This window comes from Eleutherodactylus coqui, chromosome 2, assembly GCF_035609145.1.
Source record: "Eleutherodactylus coqui strain aEleCoq1 chromosome 2, aEleCoq1.hap1, whole genome shotgun sequence".
NCBI classification, from domain to species: Eukaryota; Metazoa; Chordata; class Amphibia; order Anura; family Eleutherodactylidae; genus Eleutherodactylus; species Eleutherodactylus coqui.
The window spans coordinates 262,803,394-262,830,250 of record NC_089838.1 but is presented as its reverse complement, the minus strand read 5'-3'; the positions used below and the strand labels follow the sequence as shown (position 1 = coordinate 262,830,250).

At 47.3% G+C, this 26,857-nt stretch overlaps 1 protein-coding gene across 1 annotated transcript; it reads right to left on the bottom strand.

Moving 5' to 3' along the window:
• Positions 1-225: 225 nt before the first annotated feature.
• RAB11A (RAB11A, member RAS oncogene family) lies at positions 226-26,727 on the bottom strand. The gene is made up of 5 exons (XM_066592914.1): positions 26,566-26,727; positions 14,199-14,394; positions 13,341-13,534; positions 3,087-3,167; positions 226-1,000 (listed from the first exon to the last, which is right to left on the bottom strand). The coding sequence occupies exons 1-5, from the start codon at positions 26,603-26,605 to the stop codon at positions 861-863; spliced, it is 651 nt and encodes a 216-aa protein (XP_066449011.1). The 5' UTR covers positions 26,606-26,727; the 3' UTR covers positions 226-860.
• Between the last annotated feature and the right edge of the window lie 130 nt (positions 26,728-26,857).

The window sequence follows — 26,857 nt, the reverse complement described above, 5'->3', positions numbered from 1 at the left end:
CCTTTGTGGATAGAAGGGGCTCCGCACACAAGACTTTTTCTTTATAGCTACTGTTCCTAATGTGACTTGTGTAATTCTTCACTTCTCCCGTGATGGCGCTGCAGGAAAACTGAACACTTGGTGCCCCAATAGTTTACATAAAAGGGAAAAGTTGTCCTATCCCAAATGCCTGCAGATAGAAAACTGCGGGAAAGCAGAGCGTGAAGAGAAAAACGTGACGTAAGGTTTAACAGTATAAACACTTTATTACACATCACACCTGTTTTTTTCCATGTAGTTTCTATAGATCAAAACAGCGGTTCTAGCAATGAGTGACATACAAGTGACATTACCTATTACTAGATTAGAGTGAGAAAAACAACCCATGAACAGAAAAAAGATCTGTCGAGTCACAAGGTATGAGGAGAATATGCCTCCAGCAGACAACATGCTTTTATTTCATATATTATACAGACATCTCTGAGTGGAGAGGAAGAGGAGGGAAGGATTGGGGACGGGACAGGGCAGATCCGGAATCATCTTATCTTTAAAGAAGGAGGAACAAGGAAGAGCGAAGGGAGAGAGAAAGAATTAGATTGTTTCTTTAATATAGGAAGTTGGAAAATCAAAAAGAATTTAAGACATGTAAAAATCCAGATGGAATAGTAAAATTAAAGTTCTTACACACATACACTCAAAAAAATATATTAACAAAAAAGAAAAAAAAAGGAGGGGGAAAAAAAAAAAATTCCAAAGAGTCCAGTGCAGGACGTGGGGAATATACAGAGCCTGGCACCTCTAGGACTGGCCAGGTACAGAGCCTGGCCCCTCCAGAGCTGGACACAGGGATTCAGAGCCTGGCACATTGCAGGCAGCAGCCGTTATATGTTCTGACAGCATTGCATCTTTGGTTTATTTTCAGTGGTGGGTGGGACATGTATGGGAACTACGTTGTTACTGGGGGACATGTCATTCTCACGTCTGTCAGACATCTGCTTCTGGGACACAATACGGTAAATCTCTGAAAAACAAAAATGGAGACATGAGAAGAAAGTAAGAACAGAGGAAAGGTTACAGGCAAGTAATGGGGTTAACACTGACATCAGTGCACTGATGATAACCAGAACTCTAGAAGTTCATTCTTGCAGAATTAAAATAAGGTTAGTGGTCCGTGTAAACGTTTAATAGCACACACGGCTCTAAGAGGAGACACTTTTAGGCTGGCCAGCTTTCTCATAGATATATGGCACATATCTAAGAGATCTGACAAAGAAGAATCAGACTGGTTGGCTTTAAACCTATCCAATTCTTTATTTTTCAGGGGATAAACTGCTCCAGAGGTGCATGGCATCCGCTTATTCCTCCAGACACACTCTTGACTGGTCAAACAGAATAGCCATGTCCCTCCCACCGTATACTCTAAATATCCACCACGTAAATGCCCTTTCAGCCAAGAGCCAATTCCCAAATACACATATAGGCAGAAAGCCACTACCAGATACCTGTGGCAATGGCTTATCGCCCAAGGCCAAAAGGATTGGGCAGTTGAAATCCAACTGCTCAATCCTTATTTCCCCACTACCAGGAGGGGGGGGGGGGGGGGGGGGGCTCATACATATTAGGTGATTGGTCAGTATTGTCAAAATTAGCAGGTTTGGCTAATGTATATCCAATATGTACTGCTACTCAGACTAAACAGGGGCCATGATAGACTGGTGGCATTGCCAGGATGTTTTTGCAATGTATTTAGGAACTTTTTTTTAACCTTTCCCAAAGTGAGCCTGAACACTTAAATGTGGCCCAAGCTAAAATGCAGAGCAGCAATGTACTGTGCTTGTATGTCGCTTCCTACAAAGCATACTCTAGTGCCAAGTGCCCGTTACATGATCCAGACCCAGCAGACAAGTGCCAGTGATGTGGTTCCTGGCCTGGCATCAACAGCTAGTGATGCGGTGCACAGTTTCAGTAACGCTATGGCATCTCCCAGAAGCACAATAGTATAACTAGGAAGCCATATATACGCTGCATGCCAAACCCTTCCAATTAACGGAGAATAATTGGTAAACCCATTGCCCAGACGTGCATCAGTCAAAAAAGGACTGATTCTGCCTGATTGTAATCGTCACATTAGTCCATTTGTGGTGGTCTGTTACATCCACACATGTATACCAAAGGAGCCAAGTGGAAATGTAAAGTAGAAGATCTAAATCATTAAAGTCAAGATGTCCCATCCTCTCGGTGACCTCTAAAGCACATTATATAGGATTTATGAAAGAATCAGCAGAGCCGCAGAACAGAGCCAGAATCCCATATATTTACTGTGGCATCTGCAACGTGTCCATTGTTCTCATCTTATGGCCTTGGAAAGATTGGCTGTTGGCATTTCAGACAGAGTTGACTTCCTCCAAATAGGTTCATCATACACGTTCTACAATAAACCCTTCCGTGCCCTATACACCCAGAACCTGAGTGACCTAACCTCGGGGAGACATGAAGGCGGAGTTGGCCAAGAGGAACATTCAGTTAACATTGTGCAATACTTGGAAAGACACTGCGGGTATTGCAGCCACATCCAATTACTGCACATTGCCATAAATAGGCTCAAGAACCATAATGGACGCTCGTGGCCTGCATCATAGGAGACAGTCATGATCAGTGTACAGTGAATGCAGCCACTGATCGTTAGGCTGTATTTACACGGGCAAGTGCAACTTTGGTCAATATAAAAAAAAAATATATATACAAAACTGTTTCCCTTGCAATTTCCCGTTGCGTTTTTCTCTAAAATATCCTAGTTTTTTTTGGTTTTGTTTTTTACATGTGGAACCCATAGTAACCAACATTAACGCATGAAGAAAACCGCATGGGACAACAATGTGATTTTTCTTTTACTTTTTGCATAGAAAATAGGCGATTCTTGAAGAATTTCACAAAAATATAATAGATAGCGACTTTTTAAACTCTGATCGATTTAAGGAGGGGGTGCTAGTGAATTAAATCATTCACATGAATGGGTTCTGTCCACCTAAGAGTCAGGCACAACTTGCCCAGGAAGTGGCTTCTGTGTGAATACTCCCATTATCAGGTATACTGCAGTGGTTTCTCACCTGTCAGGATAGTCTGGAAAGCAGCCTCCACATTTGTAGAGTCCAGGGCTGAAGTCTCAATGAAGGACAAACCGTTCTTTTCTGTAAGAAGAAACATGAGAGATTAAAACAGGATTCTTTCTGCTTCCCACAATCTAGTGGGTTTCCGAATTCTTTCAGGTATGGTGGGCTCCTTTCTAAGCCATTATGACTGGGATGTACATTCAGCACTGTATACGCAGATGTGTCCATGGGCAATAACCGTTGATATGCGCCAAGAGTTCGCCTTTACGGCACACTTTAGGAGTCAATGGTTGACAGGTCCAGTTCTGTACATCGGGGGGTACGCCTACAGAGTCGTGCTGATGGTGGCTCATACACCCGGCACAACTGGGCAGCTTACTACAAATTACAGGTAAGATATTACAACCAAGAACCACACGGATACAAATCGGAACAATTTGGAGTAAAACCATGGGTGGCCAGTAGCACTTGGATCATTGCACAGTGTTGTTTGTGTCCATATAGGAATCTTTGTTAAAGGGACTGTCACCTACTTGGAGCCCTATAAGTTAGGCCACTCTCACATGCACGTTTTACCGCATTCTACAGAGTTTTTAATGCACCCCATCATTGCAATGGGTAAGGAGGCGTGTTTAGATCAGACAGCGTTCGAAAAGCGGGGAGTTTCATATGCCCGTCTGAGAGGCCCCATTGAAATCAATGGAGATATTTTACAGTGTTTTTAGTGGGCGTTTCAACCACCACACTAAACGCTGTGTTAAAAAAAAAACAAAAAAAAAAAACATGTGTGAGCATGGCATGAGGCTTATTGGTTCAAAATAGCTGACCCGCCAAGTCCAGCGTTGTTTTATACTTACCTTCTCGGGCATTGTCAGCGCTCGAAGCAGTCGCTGAATGTACTGCATAGGTGCACGCCAAGTAGTCCTCTCATAAATGGAAGGACTACTTAGTGCGCAGCTCAGTGCATTCAGTAGTGGTTTTGAGCACAGACAACGGGGAATGGTGGTCTCAGCTTGTACCGCTCCAAGTAGCCGACAGTCTCTTTAAGCTTCACAAAGACCCCTCTGCGGGTCAAAGCCTCACATGCCACTTTATGCTGGATACATAGGACCCATGTAATAACGTTTAGTGATGGAGTGTCCATGAGAGATTGCCGGACTTTGTGATGCATCTATTCTAACACCTTGCATGTTGTGGACTTATACACTTGTGGCGGAGCTCATAAGTCATAGAAATGTCTAAAATCAATGAATGCCTTAAGATATACAGGGTCAGCCATGGAAAACTAGGCCGGCTCCACACCTTTATGAAAGCTGTCAGACAAAACCAGTCTTTGTTGCCCCTAGCAACCAATCACAGCACAACTTTCATGTCTTACAATGCTGAGGTAAAATGAAAGCTGCGCTGTGATTGGTTGCTATGGGCAACAGATTTTCCGTAAAACAGCCTTCACACGAGTGTGTTGTTTCCATGGCCGTCCTGTAGTGAATTCTGCTCCTCTATATCTAAACTGGGGATAGTAATCATACATTACAAAGCACGACTAAGAGCAAAGATGGAGGTTTAAATCCTAGTAAAAGTGGGGTTAAGGGAGCCTGTCAGGTCCTGCGTGTTTCATAGGCTAAAATTATCTGCTCATAGGACAGCCACCAATTCTGAGGATTGGCTGTCGTACTCGCCCGCCATCCCGCTCCCTCGCCGTCCGCCTGGCGTGCGTTGGTCGCGTGTCTTTATGCCGTGCACAAGAGACCTCTCAGTGAGAACAGCATGTGCATGGAATGAATGGAGCAGCCCGATGCATGCACCAAGCAGCAGCTTCCCGGGTGAACAGCGAAAGAACGGGGACCGGCAAGTATGGCAGTTTCATCCCTGGACTCCACGGCCCGTCCTACAGAAGCTTGGACCTGACAGGTTCCCTATCGAGAAATGTGAACCCGGGAGCGCCCTTCATAGGGCAATACTTGTTACTCTGGAACAATCCCTTTTCCCCCTACCCACAGAATAGGGGTAACTTACTGATCGTGAGGGTCTCACAGCTGAGACCCCCGTGTCCTGTTCTATCACTGTAGGAGTTGCTCTCCCCCAGCAGTGACGTCACTCTCAATGGGAAGTATACGGGCTTCTTATTGTATTAATGCCATCAATAATGGTCAATTTAAATTTTATTTTATTTTTTACTGCGGGATGTCCTGTAGTTTCCGTTAGTACCAATTCGGAATACGTACAACTTTTTGATCGCTTTTTGTTGCGTTTTTTCTGGGAGACAGGGTAACTAAAAAAAAGTGCATTTTTGGTATTCTTTATTTTATTTTTTCGGACGACGTTCACTGTGTGGGGAAAATAATGCACTAGTTTGATAGATCAGACTTTTGCGGACGCGGCGATACCACATATATATTTTTATTTAAGGATTTCGATTTTTTAATAAATATTGCAAAAGGGGGGTGCTTTAAACTTTAACTTTTTCTTTTTTTTTTTTACAATAAAACTTTCATTTTTTTTTTTACTTTACCTTGAAGTCCCCCTGGGGGACTTTAACATGCGATGCTTTGACCCCTCCTGCAGTATGACGTAATGCTGTAGCATTAAGTCATACTGCATTCTGACAGGCAGCCTATCAAGCCATCCCCGTGGCGGTCTCTCAAGAAGGCCCCCAGCAGCCATGACACCTGCACAGCTCCCCCGATCTCACCGTGGGGGGCTGTTCAGGGGGATTTAAATGCCGCTGTCAGAATTGACTGTGGCATTTCAATGGTTAATAGCCGCAATCGGCCAAACGTGGCTATTACCCGCGGGTGTCAGCTGTAATAAACAGCTGACGCCCGCGCTGTATGAAGAGGGATCGCCCCACCAACGCTCTTCATACATACCCCGACGCTCCATGACGTACCCTTAAGTCCTGGGGTGGGAAGGGGTTAAACAGGGTGCGTTGACATATCTGCTTTACATTAGATAACTACCGGGACGCATAAGAAATTCACTCTAGTGCAGATTTCCTACCTCACTGGGAGCAAATATACATTACGTGACTAGTCACCGGGTGTAAAACCCAATCTGTTGGCACACGGGTAACACTAGGCCGCCCAGTGAAAGTATAGGGAGACATGTGCAAGTGGTCTTCCCTTCTGCCATCAGTACTTTGTATTCGTGCAATTCATCAGCTGCCACGTTACCGCTAGCTGGCCATTTCAGTCTTCTAAAGTGAGGGATTAGCGAATACTTCAGGACACCCCCTGTATGGCAGCACACGTGCCTAGGAGTCCATAGCATGTTTGATTGGCACTGCTTGCTGCAAGTGAATGGAATAAGAAGTGATCCTCTATCAAGCTAGGCCAAAACCCAGGGCATCACCACGATGTGTGGTCTCAGAGTAGAAGGGGCTCATCTGTGAGCCCAGATATATGCAGTAAATAGTCTCCATAGAGACATGGCCTTACTAGAGCACATAAGTTATTAGTACAACCATTTGTATGAAACCAGTCGGCACCAGCCGCACCACTGCTAAGTATATAGCGTGTTCTCTGCACTTACCTAGGTCACAACGTTTAACGCTGACTGTGTGCCAAGCATTTGCTGGCTACTTACCAGTTAAAGGGGACCCGTCACCAGACCTGTGCTGCCCTATCTGAGGCCTAACAATGACAGTAGCTTTAACAAGATCACAGTATATCAGCTGTGGGCTGCATGCACATGGCAGAGTCAGATTCCGCTGCAGAATGCGGCCCTGGCAGCAGCGGTGCCCACGCGTACCTGCTCTCCAGTCTTCATCTTACTGCAGATGGCCCGCACGGCTCGCCGGACATGCGCAGTACAGATTTTTAAAATTCTTTTTAATTCCCGCTTTTCCTGTGGAATCGCAATGCCAATTGCGAAAGTGCCGTGGATCGGACAACTTCAATTGACTTCAATGGCAGGCGTCTGAGCGTACACCGCAGGAAAATGAAGCATTCTGCGATTTTTTTTTCCTGAGAACGGACACCGCAATTGGTTTCTGCTCATCTGCATGAAGAATAGCTTTTGCATAGTATGCTATGGGCGGTATTTGCTGCTGAATCCGGGGGGTGGTCACCCTCTCCGAATTACCCAGTTCGGCTGTAGCATGAGCAGGAAGTCTTTGTATTGACGAGCTATCCACCCACTGCTGATAGACGATTTCTCCCTATCCCTGTACATAGGGAGACAAGCAGTCAATGAGCAGTGGGAGGAGCCTGGCTCACACTGCAGCTGATAAACCGATTATATGAACACGTCAGCATGTTGACAAGTTGTAACCCACAGAAATCAGGGTGTCCGTCACAAGTTCATGCTGCTCTCAGACGGGGAAACAAACCTGGTGATGGATTCTCTTTGAAACCATAAGATGGCACACGGCAAACATCTAACACATATGAAGCAGGACTCCAAAAATTCACTAGGAGTCAATGGCTTCCAAGAGGAAAACCGTAGGGAGTCAACATTTGTAGACGCCAAATATGAGGAATAAACAAAATTAAAAACCTTAGTTATATACACACACATTTCACTATAAGGCTAGGCTCACACGAACAGGTCTGATTCCGCATGTGGATTGTCGCAGCAGTAGACATGCGATACATTGTGGAAAGTAATTGTGAATGGTCGCGGACGCGATGGTTTTTCCGTACGGATGTATTCTATTGAAATTTGATTGAAAGGGTAAATTCCACAGCAAATGGTGCAGATTTTGACTTGATTTGGGATAGATTTGCTGTGGAAAATCTGCAGCAATTCGTCTACGTGTGAACACACCCTGCTGCTACTCCTGGCTGTCAGCATCCCCCCCTATAGTAACAGTGCCTCTACTAAATGAATACCCTCTCTATGGCCCTATTTGGTACTAGCACCCCCAGTAATAATGCCGTGCCTTCCCTCAGACCGCATAACAACGTAGATCTCCCACTATAGTATGGAGTTAGTCCCCCATCTTCTGTATATACTAGGCACTAGAACAGGAGATGGGGGGGGGGGGGGGTGGAGGGGAGGAGTCAGGAGGTGCTCTTTATACTGCGCCTGGCAACTCTGTACTACAGGAGATCTGCAGGTGAGCAGCAGTGGAGGAGGGTCTGGCAGGCACATTATGAATGTCTGCTAAAGCCAGGGGAAAATGCATTTTATTACAGCCGCGAAGAAGCCACGGCAGGACTAGTGGCAGATGACAGTCTTGTTGCCAGCTGCAAGATTTAGATCGCATCGGTGACCATGATGGTTGCAATCTGGAGCCCCGTGAGGCCTTTCACTTTTGCTTCCACCCAACTATGAATAGAAGAAAACAAAGTTTCTATCATGAAGAACTTCCCTCAGATGAGGCTTTATATAAACCAGTACTTCCTCTTTATAAGAAATGTATGGTATAGATTAAGGCAGATAAACATTAGGGTAAGTCCGAGTCTATTAAGGCTGCCTTGCCATAATACAGGCCAAATAAAAGTGCTGCTACATTTTCTTATATCTTGTTTCCAAGTAAGGCCTCCTTCATACAGACTACAAATCACATGTATGAGAAGCCCATGCTTTCCTATGGGTTCCTTCACACATGTGATGTTTTGTAGCATGCTACAAAACACCACAAAAACCTCACGGGTCCGGCGATATGCCCGCAACTCGTGAGGTTTTGTAGCCTACGTTTCCCTATCGAGCCCTTCTCTGTTGCATCGCATGAAAACGCGGTTTGCATGCGATGCAACTTTCACAGTAACAAATGCACTGTCAAAGCTATAATCTAAGCCCTAACTGCAAAAAACCCCACAAACATCACCTCTCCCACGCTGTCAGCCCGGCCGAATCTTCTTCCCCGGTCCCCAGCACTGATCATATTCTTCTTTTCTGGTCCTGGTTTCAAAGACCCCGGCCTCCTGGAAGCGCTGGCTGTGATTGGCTGACGCTTAGCCAATCACAGCCAGCGCTCGATGAATGGCTGTGATTGAACCAATCACAGCCATTCATTGAGCACTGTCTAGGATTGGCTAAGCGTCAGCCAATCACAGCCAGCGCTTCCAGGAGGCTGGGATTTTTAAATTCCCGGCCAGAAGAGAAGATGATCAGTGCCGGGGACGCGGAGAGAAGATGCGGCCGGGCTGACAGCGCAGGAGAGGTGATGATATATGTGAATTTTTCTTCTTTTCCTTCTTCAGCTACGGCTTATTTTCAGAGGAACGGCTTATATTTCAAGGCTCCCCCAAAAATCTTAACATGTGGTGCTACAAAATTGCAGTATTGCTGCGAGAAGACGACACGATATTGCACGGACCAACGATACGATATCGCTACGATTTTCTCACGGCACTGCCGCATCACCCCTGTGTAAGGGGGCTTAACAGTGACAATTCATGAATACCTGTCCATATCTTCAACACACTATTCTATAACAAGTAGGCTGCCTGTGCACGGCCGTGACGGAGTATCGCTAGCGATATTCTGCCGCGAAGGTGGGGGGCACTGACAGGTCTCCGCAATGAGGCTATCTAATAGATAGGCTCACTGTGGAGAATCGCTGCATGCTGCGATTTTAATCCCGCGGAGAATCGCTACGATTCTCTGCTCGTGGACGTCGGGCTGCGCTTTCCATAGTTAGGCTATGGAAAGCTTTTCATAGCGTGATCCGTGGCCGATTTATTGCAGGCGGATCATCGCCCATGGACAGGCAGCCTTACATATCCTATGCAGATACGTCCTCTGAATAATGTCATATAGTGCCAACATATTCCGCAGTACTTTACAAGCCACAAAACAAGACATAACATACAGTAGTAAACAGAGACAGGAAGAACAATGACATCTTTTGGAGAGTAGATGGATTTGAGGGTCTAACTACAAAGTCTCCGGCAAACCATCTACCCTTTCCTTCACAAACCTATGAAGACGTTGGTTGCCCACTTAGTTCTGCCACTTCCCCGTGACCGTCAACCTGGCAGGTGGAACCGCCTTATTTCCTCTAGTTAGGTTCTCGCATTGGTCATATGTATATTTCTCACTCCACCTACTTGTCTTGTTATATAATGTCTAGCCGCTAATTAATATGGGGATACAAGGAAGGTGAACTGGTTATTTACTAGCCTAGCAGTGGGAAACCTATCATTGTAAGAGGATCAGAACTGATGACGTCATACAGATAGACGCGGTTCCGCAGAGGATCATAGTTATCCAAACGGTCCTTTTAGGTGAGACGATCATCGATTGAACCAGTGACGTCATCACTAGCTCGTTCGCTCTCGTGCAGCCCGTTTATACAGAAGATACATCATTGGCTCGTTAATAGCAGAAATCGTTTAGTCTTTCACATTCACTATGTTAACGAATACAGGGACTGAACGAGCGCTGTTTAAACTGAATGATAAGAAAGAGTTAACGATGACTTTTATGCCTGCAGAAAATGGGCCAAAATTGAATTATCGCTTGCGTTGGCGCGCATTTAGACCAAATGATTATTGCTCACTTTCGCTTGTTTGACCTAATTTTTTTTAACAATCTTTCTGTCTAAAAGCACCTAAAGATGACGCTCAGCCGGGATCAGTTATCCTTACAGAGGCTGCAGGTTACTATTAACATTCCCAACCTCCTCCAAAAGAAGGAAAACTCCATATCACCCACGTTCACTGCCAAGATACATACAGTAATGGTCATGTCACATGGGTAGATGAGTGAACATCTGTACCCACACACTGCCCCATGTGAACATGCCCACGCTCATGTGTTGTTGACTATCTTCTACATGGGCATACGAATCATGTAAACAAGGGATGTGCTGCCGAACATAATGCCAACTGTACAGGGTTAAATGATTGTCACCAGTTTGCAGACTCACAATGGTTGGTGGAAGTTTAACGAGCGCCGATTGACACGCTACATCATTAATCTACATGCAGTGAGCGCAGATCATTTGTCCATTGGAATCTTAAATTCTGCTAATGCCCCGTTTAGACTGAACGCTGTCGTGAGTGGCCCAATACAAATCAATGGGCTATTGGTGACACGCCATAACAATACGCCTAAATGACAGCAGACTTCCAGAGCTGCATTCACAATTCTCCCGGTTGTCATAAGAGTGGTCAGACACATCCTTAGTAGTTTAGCTATGATACATCGGGAGAAGTCTGATTTACCAGCACAGTGCCTTGTGCAAAGACTGCACTTCCCAGAATGCACCATGCTGTACAGACTGAACCAGCAAGGAATGGTGGGAGATTTCAGCTGTCAAGCCTGCAGAACTGTAAAATCCAATGCCGCTGGCAAGTGAGGCTCGGATTCACATACCCTGCCGTTTGACGCACAGATCTTCTGTTGAAGGCTGCGGACGGTGGAAACGGACCTCACGCATGTCCAAGAGCAAGTGAAGCCACAAGGTGAATGAAACAATGTCCAGCATGCCTGCGGAGCAGCTTACATATATGTGTATGCCAACTGCAAGCTACGTTGTGTAACTACAGGAAGCCAGCGGCTTTGCAGACATTGCACGTGTCCAGCATGAACGGTTCAGCAATACTTGCTGAGCATCAACGTTACTGCACCAATTATAGACAGGATACTGCTATTATATGGTATATAATATTCAGAGGTGGCAAGACTTGCATTTTGAGAAGATGTATCACACTGAATGGCACTTCATTCGAGACACCGGGGGCCCCCGACGATGGAAATTAGCCCCATGACCCCGGAGTGCAGAACAAAATCAAATAAGTTTTCTGTGGATCAGTTTCATTATGAAAAACATCCAATGCTAGGGGTCAGGAGGATGTCAAGAATTATGATGGTCAAATAGCAACAGAACAACGCTCATCCTCCAACTAACTTGTCCGAACACAGAACTCCTTGCTCTTTAGCACTGATGGACTAACAGTTCCAGCACCTTTGCTGTCTAAGAGAAAAACAGCATGGCAAGGTCCAGTGTGTAACAGCGCAAAAATTAAATCACTGAGCAGTGAAAAAACATCGCCTGGTCAGACGAATATAGATTTCTGTTGCGCCATTATGATGGGAGAGTCAGAATTTGACGCAGGCAGCACAAATTGATGACCCTTTCAGTATTAGTTAGAGATGAGCGAGCGTACTCGTTAAGGGAAATTACTCAGGCGAGTGTCGCCATTTTCGAGTACATGCCTGCTTCTCTGAAAAGATTCGGGGGCCGGCGGAGAAGATCTTTCTCCCCCCTCTCCCTTTCTCACTCACGCAACTCACCGCTCACCCCCACAGGCCTCTGAATCTTTTCGGACGAGCAGGCATGTACTCGAAAATGGTGATACTCGCTCGAGTAATTTGCCTTAACGAGTACGCTCGCTCATATCTAGTAATAGTGTTTCTTAACACCACCAGGAAGTCCAGGTGGAGTCAAGATTGACAAGGGGTGATGCCCCCTGATGCTGATTAGCTGCACAGCAACCTGAAAACTATGCCCTAGAAGGGAAGCAAAATTAGCCAGAAAAAACATCCAGCGGTCCGCACAGCCTGCCCACCGGGCGGCAGCTATGAGCGTGGGAGCAGGCGAAACGGAGCTGACCGTCCAGGCAGCAGACCACAAGAGGTAAGGGCGGCACCTTAGGCTCAGGGCAACATTTCTTCTTAGCCTTATATTAGCTTACAGAATGTAGAGCAGTAAGGAACTTCCAGCCTTGACCCTATTGGGAGCTGGGGGTGTGAGGGACATTCCTCCTGTCAAACCCCTAGCTTCCGGTGGCATCAAGATACATTAATATCGACCCTTCCTGTGGGCCATTCACAATTTGGACTGGTAGAGTTGAACGGTTCTGAAGGCCAAAACGTCCATTTCGCTACTAGACGGGCATGGCTAATTAAGTGGCCATCCAGTGTAAATGATGATTACATCTCTACAGACATATAGCCTTGGCATCAAAAACCCAAGTTATAGTAAATATAGGTTCTTAGATACCAAACCTCTATTTATCGCCTTATATGTTATGGCGTTATTACACGAATGCGCTTAACACTTGTGCAATAGCGCCAATTGCCGAAAAAATGCGAGCGCTAGCGGCAGCTGCTAGCATTCATTAATTAGCTGCCTAAAACCAATTTCAGACAAGTGCATTGCGGGCATGTCAGTGTCCAGGCGCAACCATGGGTTTTACTGACCTGACCTCCGAGCGTCAGACACCCATCATGCTTCAAGTTCAGGACTGTAAACCCCACAGAAATGCGCCCGTAATACGCTCATTGGAAATGGGCCTTAGTAACACAATGGCATAAAGCTTCCTAGGACAAGTAGTATGCTACACAGATACTGACCTGCAAAAGCTCGGGCTTCATCAGTGGGCACAGCTCTCAGGTGGCGCAAGTCACTCTTGTTGCCCACCAGCATGATGACTATGTTGTTGTCTGCATGGTCCCTCAACTCCTTTAGCCACCTTTCGACGTTCTCGTAGGTGAGATGCTTTGCAATATCGTACACCAGCAGAGCACCTACAGCGCCTCGATAATACCTGTTAGGAGAAGACGACATATCAGACACGGCTGACCAAGGGTCATAAAAGAACTCGCGTTACAGGATGCAAATTGTGCAATGAGATAGTCTGCACTCTCAGACATAACCATTGCTTCTTTGCACGGTCATCGGTGTATTTCACTTTTCCATGTACAAGGCATGTGCATTAGCGTGCAACAACTAAATGGCTAGTCTAAGACGTTCCAGAGGGGTACGGTTTCCTGCACAATTACAGTTTTTCTCGCATCTCCTAGTGTATTTTGCATGCATTTGCACATCCCCATTTGCTATACATACATACACACACACCTGTGTGAATGTGGATTTGCAACATTTCCACTACATGTGAATGTATCCTTGGGCAGCAACTCCCTGCAAATTGAACCAATTACCTGAAGTCCAGCATGCGGAAGAAGCCGTTATCACTAACGAAGGCCGCCTAAAGGTACATATTACAGCTAAAGGGATGTGTAAATGCAGTAAAGCGCTGCTCCTATCAAGTCCTGGACACTCCTCATCTACCCTGATGCAATAGACATCACTAAAGATATTGACCCCCTTCCTGATCCCACTGGCTGCTTCTATACTAGCGGCCCGATCCATAGAACAGCTGCTTTATACAGCCCCATTGCGCCCAGCCAATATCACGTATGGAGACTCACGCTGAGGTGATTGCGCGGTATCGTTCCTGGCCAGCCGTGTCCCAAATTTGAGCTTTGATTGTTTTCCCATCCACCTGGATGCTTCTTGTGGCGAACTCCACTCCAATGGTACTTTTACTCTCTAAGTTAAACTCATTGCGAGTGAATCGAGACAGCAGGTTACTTTTTCCAACTCCAGAGTCTCCAATCAGCACCACTGCAAGGGGAAGAGAACGGTTATATTAATGCTCTATACGAATATACATGTATACGACACATGCTGTAGAGAATAACGAGATGACGTTTATTACTTAAAGTGCGCCTGCATGTTTAGGATAAGTTGACATGAGGAATAACACTTTGTGGCCACTATATGTCTTGTATACTGTCTGTATCACCAGTTTTCCCCTCTACAGGGTCCACTTCTAATTCTCAGTTTTCCCTGAGCTGATGGGTGTAGACTAGCTGTCGTCTCGTATACACTGCACATACATAGAAGAAATTCTGCTCCCACTATCACTACCTCTCATAGTAAGCATCATTATGCTGTAGAGATTATACGGTGCACCGAGCAGTGTAGATCTGATTTCTGTAGCAGCTGTGAGAAAGTAAACACAATTTGCTACAGCAGGACATCTGTGATAGGGTCTGCCTCTATCACAGCTTCCTCTCCTCTCCATAGACTTCTATGGGCAGCAAGCAAAGACCCTCATCATTCCTGTTTTTAGTCTGTACCTCTGTTGCTTGAGATAACCTTCACATTACAACAGGCAGTGGACAGCAAATTAGGAGGAAGGGACCTTCTTTTTTTAAATCCTAAAATCCAGGAGTCATGGGCTCCTTTTACACAGAGCCATAAACTATTTGCACAAACGACGATGACCACTATAAACCCTGGGAATGAGAAGGAAGCGATTTTTCTGCATTTATACTGTAGGATTGTCATTGAAATTTGTTCCTTTGAATGAATTTTGAGCGACAATTGTCCCTTGTGAGACGGCCCTTAACATCACAGGCAGGATTACACCGAGGTGACACAGGATCCACCAGTCACAAGAGGTATAAGCTGCGACCATCTACTGCAAAAGTACCTCTGTGCAGGTCATAGAGCATGCCTAGAGCAGTCTCCATACAAGTCAATGAGGTCTATGGCCCATGAAGCTGCTGTAAAGCATCTCTCTACATGCTGTTAAATGCAGCTCAGGCAAGATGGCCACCCCATAGTCATGTATATATAGACTTTAAAAAAAAAATTCTACAATTAGAAAATAAACGTATTACATTTTTCTAATCTGTTTTTATCTGGTTTTAATTAATGAGAAAAAAAATGTTTCAAGATCTCAAAGTATAATAGCCAAAGGGCTGCACTTTTGTCAGATGACATATGTTAGAAGACTTTCCTGAAGTGCACACCAACAGTCCATCGCAGATGTGGTACATATAGAGACCAAAAATGGAAACTTCACTAATCAGTAGACATTAAAGGAGTATTCCAGGTCTTTACTACGGATGATCCTCAGGAAACGTCATCAAGAGCCAATTGGTGGTGGTCTGCAGGTCAGGAACTCCAGCAATTAGTTGTTCTCCAGCCCTGCTGCAATTGGGGACAGAACAGGAGGCTGATAGCTTTGGCCACTTCTCCGTGGCCTAGGTAAATTATTGCAGGCATAGCTCTCATTGAATTGCCAACCTGGGCCTCTGCAATATAGATGGAGCCACCAGCTTCTGGCTCCATCCCCACCGATATCGGCTGATCACTAAGGGTCCCGAGCTGCGGACCACCTGCTGTGCCGATGCCCCTTCTGCCCTTCGAAACATTTCCGTTTATTGCAATCTTTAGACTACCTAATCCAGCAGATGTGTTACACTATCAATGCACTATGTCTGTTCTGATAGGCCAGTACTGCTCACATGATCAGCACTGGCCAATCAGAGCAGTGAACACTGTATTAGGCAATTAGGTATTTGCTTTCATCACATTATGCTCAGGCCTTTGATATTCAGAGTTTTTACCCATTGATTCCACAGGGACGAAAAGCCACCACAATCTCATACGGCTTTCATGGGTTATTCCAGACACAGACTAACATCTTAAGATCTAATTAAATCATCATAATTAGTCATTCTGTAATAGGTCCCTGTACCTGCACTAGCTACTTTCTTCATGTTCTACACCACGTGACCTTCCGCCCAAAACATCTTCCTTCCCTGTCTGTAGCCTTTAACTTCCTGTGAGCAGTGCATGATGGGAGAGGGGTGGAAGTACTGCACTATATTGCTCATGTGCAGTTCAGAGTGCCGGACGGTTGTTCTGCTTCATCAGGCTCTCTGGCACTGAGTGAGCGGGAGGTTGGTGCTGGTAAGTTGTAGGACCTGTGAGCTGTGGGCGGAGCTACAGGGCTGGCAGGGAGACAAGCTCTGCATGCTGGGAGTTGGAGGTTACGGTCAGTTGGGTTTGCTGTGGAAGAGATGCAAGTAGACAGCGGCAGATCGCTGGCTGCACGGGATCCAGAGCGGCTGGAGCTCCTAGATTTCTGCATTTTTAGAATTTCCATCCTGTGCCCGAAACCCCCTTCACGTTGTAGAAGCCCTGACACGGATTAAGGTGATATGTAGTCACATTCCAGCCCTGTAAACTGAACCCAAGAGATAATTTGAAGGAAGCGAGGGAGGGAAAGGTTTTGCAACGATGGGTGAATCAGCATTGCTCACCGCTGCCTCATTGTGTCATAATGGCTAATTCATTCCATACACCCAAGAGCACCCGTCCGACAGGTCTCCCTGCTTTTGGGAAACTTCCTAAGGAGCTACTAAGGTAGGAGACCAAGCTTACAGCGAGGGAGAGGTCTAGATCAGCTCACATGACGTATGGGACAAGCATAGGCTCACCTCTCCCGGCTGCTGCAGGTCTCCTCTGTGATGTCACGCCTACAGGCCTCCCCGGCCCATTTACAGGACGTCGCCGCCAATCACAGAACTCGGCGCTCCGTCATTGGCTGCAGACGGACACGGCGGGAGAGTATATGCCTGTAATCGGACTGCATCTACAGAAATTGTACAACTTGGAAAACCCCTTTACCCTTCACCTGACCGGACACCTACCTTCAACACCACCTGCCAACGACATTCATCACCCCGCTGACAAGACTGCTAAACACAAAATGACAAGTCTACCAACATGACCCAACTTTCACTCCTCGGCATTAAAGGGCATACACATGTATGACCTCCTGCAGCGGGCCGGGGAGTCGAGCCTTTGACAGCTGACACCCGTCCGAACCAGCCACAAGCTGCATTCATGACAATCACGGCTGTTAACCCTTTAAATGCTGCCATTAATACCGACAGTAGCACTTAAATGCCCCAATCGGACATCAAGGGCCCGGAGCAGCCTCCCTATAAAGAGACGGCCAGGTGCTGTTCACCTATCATGGTAGCCTATGGCCTTCTAAAGGCCCTGGGTCAGCCATATATTTTTGACCATCAAGGCGTGTCTGTTGCCTGTCTTAAAGGAGATGTCCCGAGGCAGCAAGTGGGTCTATACACTTCTGTATGGCCATAATAATGCACTTTGTAATGTACATTGTGCATTAATTATGAGCCATACAGAAGTTATAAAAAGTTTTATACTTACCTGCTCCGTTGCTGGCGTCCTCGTCTCCATGGTGCCGACTAATTTTCGCCCTCCGATGGCCAAATTAGCCGCGCTTGCGCAGTCCGGGTCTTCTCCTCTTCTCTATGGGGCTCCGTGTAGCTCCGCCCCGTCACGTGCCGATTCCAGCCAATCAGGAGGCTGGAATCGGCAATGGACCGCACAGAAGCCCTGCGGTCCATGAAGACGGAGGATCCCGGCGGCCATCTTCAGCAGGTGAGTATGAAGACGCCGGACCGCCGGGATTCAGGTAAGCGCTGTGCGGGTGGTTTTTTTAACCCCTGCATCGGGGTTGTCTCGCGCCGAACGGGGGGGGGGTTTAAAAAAAAAAAACCCGTTTCGGCGCGGGACATCTCCTTTAATACAATGCTAACAGAGATATAATATATTGCAATACTGAAGTATTGCAGTATGTATCGTATACTGCAATTAGTATTGCAGTATATGGGGTAAGCAATCCAACAACTGCAAGTTCAAACCCCCTGTAGGGACTTAACAAGTGAAGAAACTGTTTTTACTATTGTAAAAAAAAAAAAAAAAAATTATTTAGATTACAAGCTTAAAAAAACTTTTATTTTCTTAATTATAAATACGGAAAAACAAAAACATCTGTTTATGTGTCCATAAAAAAATGATCCATCAATGCAATGCATCAGCTATCCCACATGGTGTATGCGCTCAGAATAAACCAAAAAAAAAAAAAGCGCCGCCAGAATTGCGCTTTCCGGTCATTCAGTTTCCAAAATAAAATATAAATTTAATTAAAAAAAACTAATCAAAAAGTCATACATACTCCATTATGGAACCAAGAGAAACCTCGGGTAGTCCCACAAAAAACAAGCTCTCACTCAATACTATCGACAGAAAGAAAGTCATATTGGTCAGAAGATTAGGATTTTTTGAAAAAGTAGTGCAAAAAAAAAAAAAAAAAATCTATATAAATATTTGATATCGTCGAAATTGTTCTGACCCACAGAATAAAGCTGTCATTTTGTCACATTGCGTTTGCTATAAAACGCCCAAAGATAGCAAATCCCTCCCATCTCATTCCACCTAGGATTGTTTAAAAAGTTTTTCAGCACATTATCTAGTACCATTTAAAAATCCAACTTGTTCCGCAAAAAACAGCTACGCCGACGGAAAAATAAAGTTTGGATATTTTGAAAGTGCGGAGGAGAAACCCAAAACTTAAAAAAAAAAAGATCCTTAAGGGATTAAAACGTGCAAGAGTTGATTCTGGTATTGATGGAACAGGAGGGATGACACTATAAGCACCTGAGGGGTGCGGCACTGGCGGCTCCTGTGATCAGCAGATATGTGATATCCGTCGGTGTATACTACAGGGTAACGTGCAGACCTGCTGCAGCGCCTGCTGCTTAATATTAAAGCCGTCTATCACCAAGAAGTATGTTACAGGCATCGATTTAATGACAGTGTCTACATTGCACCAAGCCTGCATCGCTGTGTCCCATCCCCGGTATCCCCATGGCTAGCACTAATCTCCGACCGTCCTAATAGGAGAAATGGAGAAAGATAAGCAGCTCTGCATATTTTGGGTTATCAGGGTAGATTTAGTGAGGAATGTTCATTCCGATTCCCCTCCCCCATCCCGGGACCGACTCAGGATAAAGGTATGCAGCAGACTTTAGTACTGCAGGATTCCCATACAGATCTATGGGCGCGCCAAAGAGAAAGCCATGCAGGCTGGAACACGTATAGAAGACATTATGGAGGTCTCACTTTGCAGCCCCTCCGCACCGAGCAGTGAAACGCCTTGTGCTGCCAAGACATTCCATCCAAGAATGGGAGGAAGTCATGTTTGGAGAACACGTAAACAGGCGAGAGGTGTGCGGAGATCTCCGGGACAAGGAAGGTACACAGAAGTAGTCCCACAGAAGAGCGGTGCCACCCAGAGCTGCCGTAGTGCCCCCTGCATGCTTATCACCCAGCGGGTGTGACAACACTCACTACAGAGCGCAGTGATTTCACAGGGCGTGTGGCATGAGTCACTGTAGTCACCGTGTGATGACACCCACACACACAGGTGCAGGACGGCTACTGCGGGCCCAGGGAATAGTCTGCGTCACTACAAGGGGGGGGGGGGGGGGGGGGGGGTGACTGTATACGATATGGGTGACCTTAAAGACTACCTGCACTTTCAGTCTGCAGCCCTCGTGCTCAGTCGGATGTTTTTGGCTCCTGAAGATGGCACCCTATAGCGCTAGATAAACACTATACAGGGCCATCTTCAGATGCAGGTAGTCCTTAAGGCGTAAATACCATTTCAGGTGACTTCAGAAAGCTGCTGTGTGTATATGAGGAATGACACTTCCTCATGGCTACTATGTGACCTGCATCCTACATTATTAAGCCTTTCTTTAGTCTCTGCAGGCTGTATCTTTACTGTAATCCTCAGTCTTCCCTGAGCTGGTAGGTGTAGACTAAGTGCTATCATGTTTCGCATACACAGAAGAGGAGATCCTAAGGAGCAGCAGCATGGGGGACATTATACAGCAGTACTGAGCAGTGTAGATGTGAATACAACACTAAGATGACTTTAAGGGGTTGTCTGGGTTCAAGACCATTTTTTAGAAGTAGATCCACATCTATTAAAAGAATAAAAGCACTGGTACTCATCAGTCTTTACTCCAGCGATCCAGCACTGCAGCCCCACGACTCTCCTAGTCTTTGTTTAGGAATGGCTATGACCTGAAGCATGGAGAGGAGTGGCCTAAAGAGTATCGAAGGCCTCCTTCCCACGGACGGATTTCCGCCACGTTGCCCGCAGCCATTAGGTTCTATTGAACATAATCGCTCAATGCTCACGGTGCGGAATTCCATCACGGAAATCCGCACCGTGAAATCTCCCATCCTCACCCGCGGCATGCTCTATTTGCCGCGGGTGTACGCGCGGACGGCTTCCATTGCAGTCAATGGAAGCCGTCCGCTCACGCTATCTTCCGCTGTAGCACAGGGGAAGATAGCGTGAAATCGCCTCTCCGCCCACCCTCCAGCAGCTACTTTTGCTACTTTCTCCTCGCTCTCCATTAACTTAAGTGGGTGACAACTGTAATCTGATCTCTCAGTGTACACTTTCAGATTTGGTCATCAGTCCAGTAGGTGGAGAAAGAAGAGAAGTGTGTGATGACATCCCCTCACAGGGACATGTGACTGCTGCAGCCAAGTACAGGCTGCATGTTAAGGTCCCTTTAGGCCTCATGTCCACGGGCATACTTGAATTGCGGAATGTGTGCGAGTCCCCCACACGTGTGATCTGCAGTTTAATTAGCCCGTAGACAATCATTGGGCATCCGCAGATAATTAAAAATCTGCGGATGTCATTTTTTCCCAATCGCATGCCCAGGGGAAAACATAAAATAAAACCCCAGCATGCTCCATTTTTCTGCGGGTCTTGCACAGACGGCTTCTATTGAAGTCAATGAAGGCTGTCCGATCTGCGGCACATCTGCAGCTGATGTGGTGGACAGAAAAGGAGATTTAAAAAACAAAAACCTCCACTGCGCATGCACAGAGGCGCGCCCGCATTGGACAACGCGCGAAGCCACACAGAGGATCCGGACAGGTAAGCAGTTTCCTCTTACCGCGGAATCCATGTCATTCCATGTCATTAGGCCTAATTGCTCCCCCCCACCTGCATATCACAGATGCTGTTCAACATTTGTGTATTACGCGCCCATGGTATCAAAAGAAAAGTTTTAGTAAACTTTGGGAAATTTCTTTTGACGCCATGGGTGTGTAATACACAAATGTTGAACAGAATCTGAGATATGCAGGTGGGGGGAGCAATTAGGCCTCTTGACATGGAATGACTCCAAACTATTATAGTTCACTTTCAGTCTGTCTAAAACCGCCCCAACTCCTGATCAGCCGGTAACAGCAAGGTGGGGGTCGGGGACCATTGGAGCAGCAACTGCAGGGGGAGGCCATTCAGACTCTTCTTAAAGGGGTTTTCCAGGGAATTATTTTTGATGACTTCCCCTCAGGACAGGTCATCAATAGTTAATCAGCTGGGGTCCACCACTCGGAACCCAGACCGATCAGGCGCCTGCTGCAGCGGGGTACAGAGTGAGAGCTGCTGCTCTGACCGCTGCAGTGGCCGGCACTTGTAACTGCAGGTACTGCTGTCATTGCTCTTAATGAGACCCCAGTCTGCAGTTTCAAGCACCAACCTCTACACAGGGGTCGGAGCAGAAGCTTCCACTCTGTACCCCTGCATGTTGTGGCGCTGACTGCAGGCACCTGGGGTCCCCACCGATGGACCCCCCATCTGATCAGCTACCGATGACCCATCCTGAGGTTCGGTTATAAACCGTATTACCCCGGTAATGGTTTTACACAGACTGAGCACGTAACTTTTTTCTCTCACCAGACTTTTCCTTTAAAGGAGATGTCCCGCGCCGAAACGGGTTTTTTTTTTTTAAACCCCCCCCCCGTTCGGCGCGAGACAACCCCGATGCAGGGGTTAAAAAAACCACCCGCACAGCGCTTACCTGAATCCCGGCGGTCCGGTGACTTCAATACTTACCGCTGAAGATGGCCGCCGGGATCCTCTATCTTCGTGGACCGCAGCTCTTCTGTGCGGTCCACTGCCGATTCCAGCCTCCTGATTGGCTGGAATCGGCACGTGACGGGGCGGAGCTACACGGAGCCCCATAGAGAACAGCAGAAGACCCGGACTGCGCAAGCGCGGCTAATTTGGCCATCGGAGGCCAAAAATTAGTCGGCACCATGGAGACCAGGACGCCAGCAACGGAGCAGGTAAGTAAAAAACTTTTTATAACTTCTGTATGGCTCATAATTAATGCACAATGTATATTACAAAGTGCATTATTATGGCCATACAGAAGTGTATAACCCCACTTGCTGCCTCGGGACATCTCCTTTAAATGTAAAAATTTTACAAAAGACAGATATGGAAACAAATGTTACCCAAGCGCATCATACACCGCCGCGATATGCAAACTGCAGCAGAAGGGGAACAACACTTTGTACCTGGCTCATCTGATAACCCAGCAAACAGAATGCCACTGGAAGAAGTTCTCACAAGGGGTCCCACGGCCAATCAGACGCGTCATAAAAGTTAGAGGAAAGTTTTTGGCTGCTGGCGCCCCACCATGCATCAATGATCCCAGGTGCAGGCGCAGTCATTCTCCATTCAAATGGGGCGGATATAAAACACACAAAATCCACGCCCGTCACCTGCAGGGATCCTCCGCTTCTGGAAAGTTCCCTTTAAGTGTCCAGGTTTTTGACTCTTGAGCTCCAGCTCCCCTCCCATAACAGACTTGTACTCCAGGCCCAACTTGACTAGTTGATGTTTAACCCTCTCCATGCACTAAAGTAGTGTCAGCAGACTCCAGCTACAACATTAAAAAGTGCTGCTCATTAGCCAGTAAGGCAATAAGTAACCGCCAGCCGCCTGTATGTATACAAGACCTGGGGGTCTGCAGTGATAAGACCAGGAGTCTTGGACTCCGTCCCCCACCCAACATTCCTGACCCCTAAGAGGTCAATCTGTGCCCCGACTACTGACCCCGAACGAGACGAGGCTCAAAGTCCCCGACAAGCCAACTTGCCAGATTAGTGATCCACACTGGAGGTGACACAGCGGTACGATGCACTGCGGACATTTACTCACTAACCAGGTAGTTAAAGGGACACTATGTGCCGTCTGCATCCATAACATATGTAGGTGTATGCTACTGTCCCTGGTAGCAGCCAATGCAGACTAGGGAGAGGCCGAGTGTGGTGTTCTTCAAAGGGATTAGTTACAGGAAGTCCAGAACAATGTCTTCCCTCATCACTACGTCATCTCCCATATTTCCAGTTTGGGGAACTGATTAGCAGCCGCAGTGTTTAGGTTTAGGGCGGCTTTTAATCACCGGCATGACAGGCAAGACTGATGCCGGCAGTAGAGAGACTGGCAGGGCCATAAAACTAAACTTATAGGGCGTCACCACTCATACCCACCTCCCTGCTGCTCCTGTAAGACTACTTCTAGTACTGTCCTTATGGGCGCACGCAGATCACACTCATACCCACCTCTCTGCTGCTCCTGTAAGACTACTTCTAGTACTCCGACTAGTCCTGTCCTTATGGGCGCACGCAGATCACACTCATACCCACCTCTCTGCTGCTCCTGTAAGACTACTTCTAGGACTCCAACTAGTCCTGTCCTTATGGGTGCACGCAGATCACACTCATACCCACCTCTCTGCTGCTCCTGTAAGACTACTTCTAGTACTCCGACTAGTCCTGTCCTTATGGGCGCACGCAGATCACACTCATACCCACCTCTCTGCTGCTCCTGTAAGACTACTTCTAGTACTCCCAACTAGTCCTGTCCTTATGGGCGCACGCAGAAATAGTCTGCTGTATATAAGGAGCGCTGGCGTTATGGGTGGGCAGTAAGAGGGGTGCGAGGTACAAGTGTGACACCCCCAGCTGCTGCCAACACATCACTTTAGTTCATGGTGCTCATTAGAGTTGAAGGAGTCCCTTTAACATTTGGCGCTAACATAAATCACAACTACATAAGGTACGTTTTTCCTCAAAAGATTCTGTTTAAAGGAAAGCTGTGAAGATGGCGGCTGACGTTACCCCGATATTCATGATCGGGGGGGGCAGACACGTTTCTGGACGTCTTACATGAAGCGATTATATAGCTTATCGCTGGAACATGTGAATCTCAACTATATCGTTCTGTGTAATCGCCGCCGGCGACTGAACTACCAAGGAGAGTTTGTTCGCTTATAGTTCGTTTAGGAAAGCGTAAACATCCAACGACGATCGGCGCGGGTAAACAGGTGGTCATCCATCTACGGACAACGTCCCGTTATGGGTTTATGCGCAAATGTGCACACCTCAGCGCGGCATCGGTGCTTTGTACTTTTTTGCGCACGCAGGTCCTGTTCCTATACTTACATCACCCACCCCGATTTAAAAGGCCATTTAGCCCAACAAGGCCCAGATGCGTCTTTTCATGGAATTGCGCAGCGTATTCTGCATTTGCGCGGCTCACATGACCTTCTATGGGGGCCTTTGCGCAAGAAAATAGAGCAGGTCCTACTTTTTGTGCGTACAAACCCATTGATATCAATGCGCTCTATTCTCTTCACATGGCATGCACAAATACGCCCGTATAAAGGAGCCCTGACCCCGAACGCAGGTAGGTGGGCAGCCGGAAGCGACCTCAGCGCGCTCCGCCTCCATTTACGGAGTGATTAGCGCTCCTGTGCCATAACCTCTGGGACAACCGGATGCTCAAGTGCTCGGCAGTCATCCTGCATACAAGGACCCTAAATCAACTGAAGAACACAACTTGCCTGAAATGGAATCCTGAAATGGCTGATAAAAGAGAACAATAGGTTACACTTAAAGCATCAAAAAACAAGAATGTAGCATTAGTGTTCCTAAAGGACGGGGAGGAGGTGCGTGAACAACGCCCTTCAAGGAGGTTATCCAAGGCGTGAAAACTTGACTCTCATAACTCATTCATTAAAGTGACCCTCCAGCTTTGGAATAAATGATAGGGGTCGGAGGAGTGTATGACCTGCGGCGGTTCTTCTCTGCCGCCCCTCAGATCCGCTGGTCCGGGACCAGTTTTTGGCTGTCTAAAACGGTCGCTGTGATTTTCTGACTACCTTATGTACACTGCTCTCCGATTGGTCGATGCTGATCACATGTGCAGTCCTGGCCAATCAGAGAAAAGGTAGAGTGCATCGGTAGTCTAACACCATCAGGGTGGAGATTAGGTAGTCTGAAGATCGTGCAGGCCCGAAAACCGGCAGAGACCATTCAAAGGGTTGGTGAAAGAACTGCAGATAATACACCCCTCCGAGTCCGGGACAGTCACCCCGAAACTGGGGGGCACTTTAAGGGGTCGTTCACACTGGTGCTAGACAGCCAACCGCCATAATGACCGCACTGGCACTCCACCAATTATATTATAGCTGTGATACCCCTGTACCAACCCAGGCCATAGGGATGGGGGGGGGGGTAGCTTTACGCACTTTACGGGGGCCGAAAACCATGCTAACCGTTACATTTTGGAGCCCGAGTCTGCGCTTGCGATCCAGTTTTGGCCTGACGAGCCGTTAATTATTAGCCAGCAGTTTCCATTCATTAACAGGAAACGGAAGACGAGAAAATATACGAATTTCATCCAAATGAGCCGAAGTCAGAACGGTCAGCGCGCCAAGTTCTGGGAAGTGAAGAAGTCCCGTCCCCGGGGAGCCCCCGCCTGTTCCCCCTCTCCTATCAGCTGCATGCTGGGAGTTGTAGTTTCCCAGAAGTTACAGACCGCACTGTGCGGAACTACAACTCCCAGCATGCGGCTACAAGGGTCGTAGGGCGAATGGCTACTGGAAGAGGAGTTAGACACTGTGTAAAGGCCAATCTGCCCGAGGACCACCGGGCCACACGGGGTTAATCCCCGGCACGGCGATCTGCTGCAGATGTAGCAGAGCTGACAGCCCTGGCCCTGATCATGCAGCAGCTCCCGGCAGCCGTCTCGGCTCTGCTGCATCCCTCCGCACACTGGGCGGCCTGCGCTGCGGCTCCTCCGCCCTGACGCAATCCCCCCCTCCACTCCTCGCAGAGATTGTCCCCCCTCTCCTACACCCCATCCGCAGCCCCCCAGCCGTCCTCCTATGTCATCCGTCATCCCCGCCGCCATCGCACTCCCGCTCCCCTCCCGCCGGCCGCCGCCCTCACCTTTGAACAGATAGTCGTACTCGTCGTCCCGGGTTCCCATGCTGGCGCCTCTTGTAGTGCTCTGGATCCGCAGCTATCGGCAGCAACCGACAAATCTCCAGGAAGCCCGGCTGTGCCCGAACCCCTCCCTGAAACAGGAACAACGCTTCCGCCCAGTTCCAACCGGAAACAGAGACGCACAACTTCCGGGTTCAATGGAGCAAAGCGACGCCATCTTGGTACACCCTTCCTTTTTACCGGCGCGCTTGTTCCGTTTTTTTTTCTGTCACAGCGTTTCTCATCTGTGATGTGG

Bases quoted from the DNA above. Each gene is read 5' to 3' on its own strand.
- RAB11A (XM_066592914.1), bottom strand. From the start codon at position 26,605: ATGGGAACCCGGGACGACGAGTACGACTATCTGTTCAAAG. The intron at 14,395-26,565 runs GTGAGGGCGGCG...TTCCCCTTGCAG, and splicing joins GTACGACTATCTGTTCAAAG to TGGTGCTGATTGGAGACTCT. The intron at 1,001-3,086 runs GTGAGAAACCAC...TTTGTTTTTCAG, and splicing joins TTTCCAGACTATCCTGACAG to AGATTTACCGTATTGTGTCC.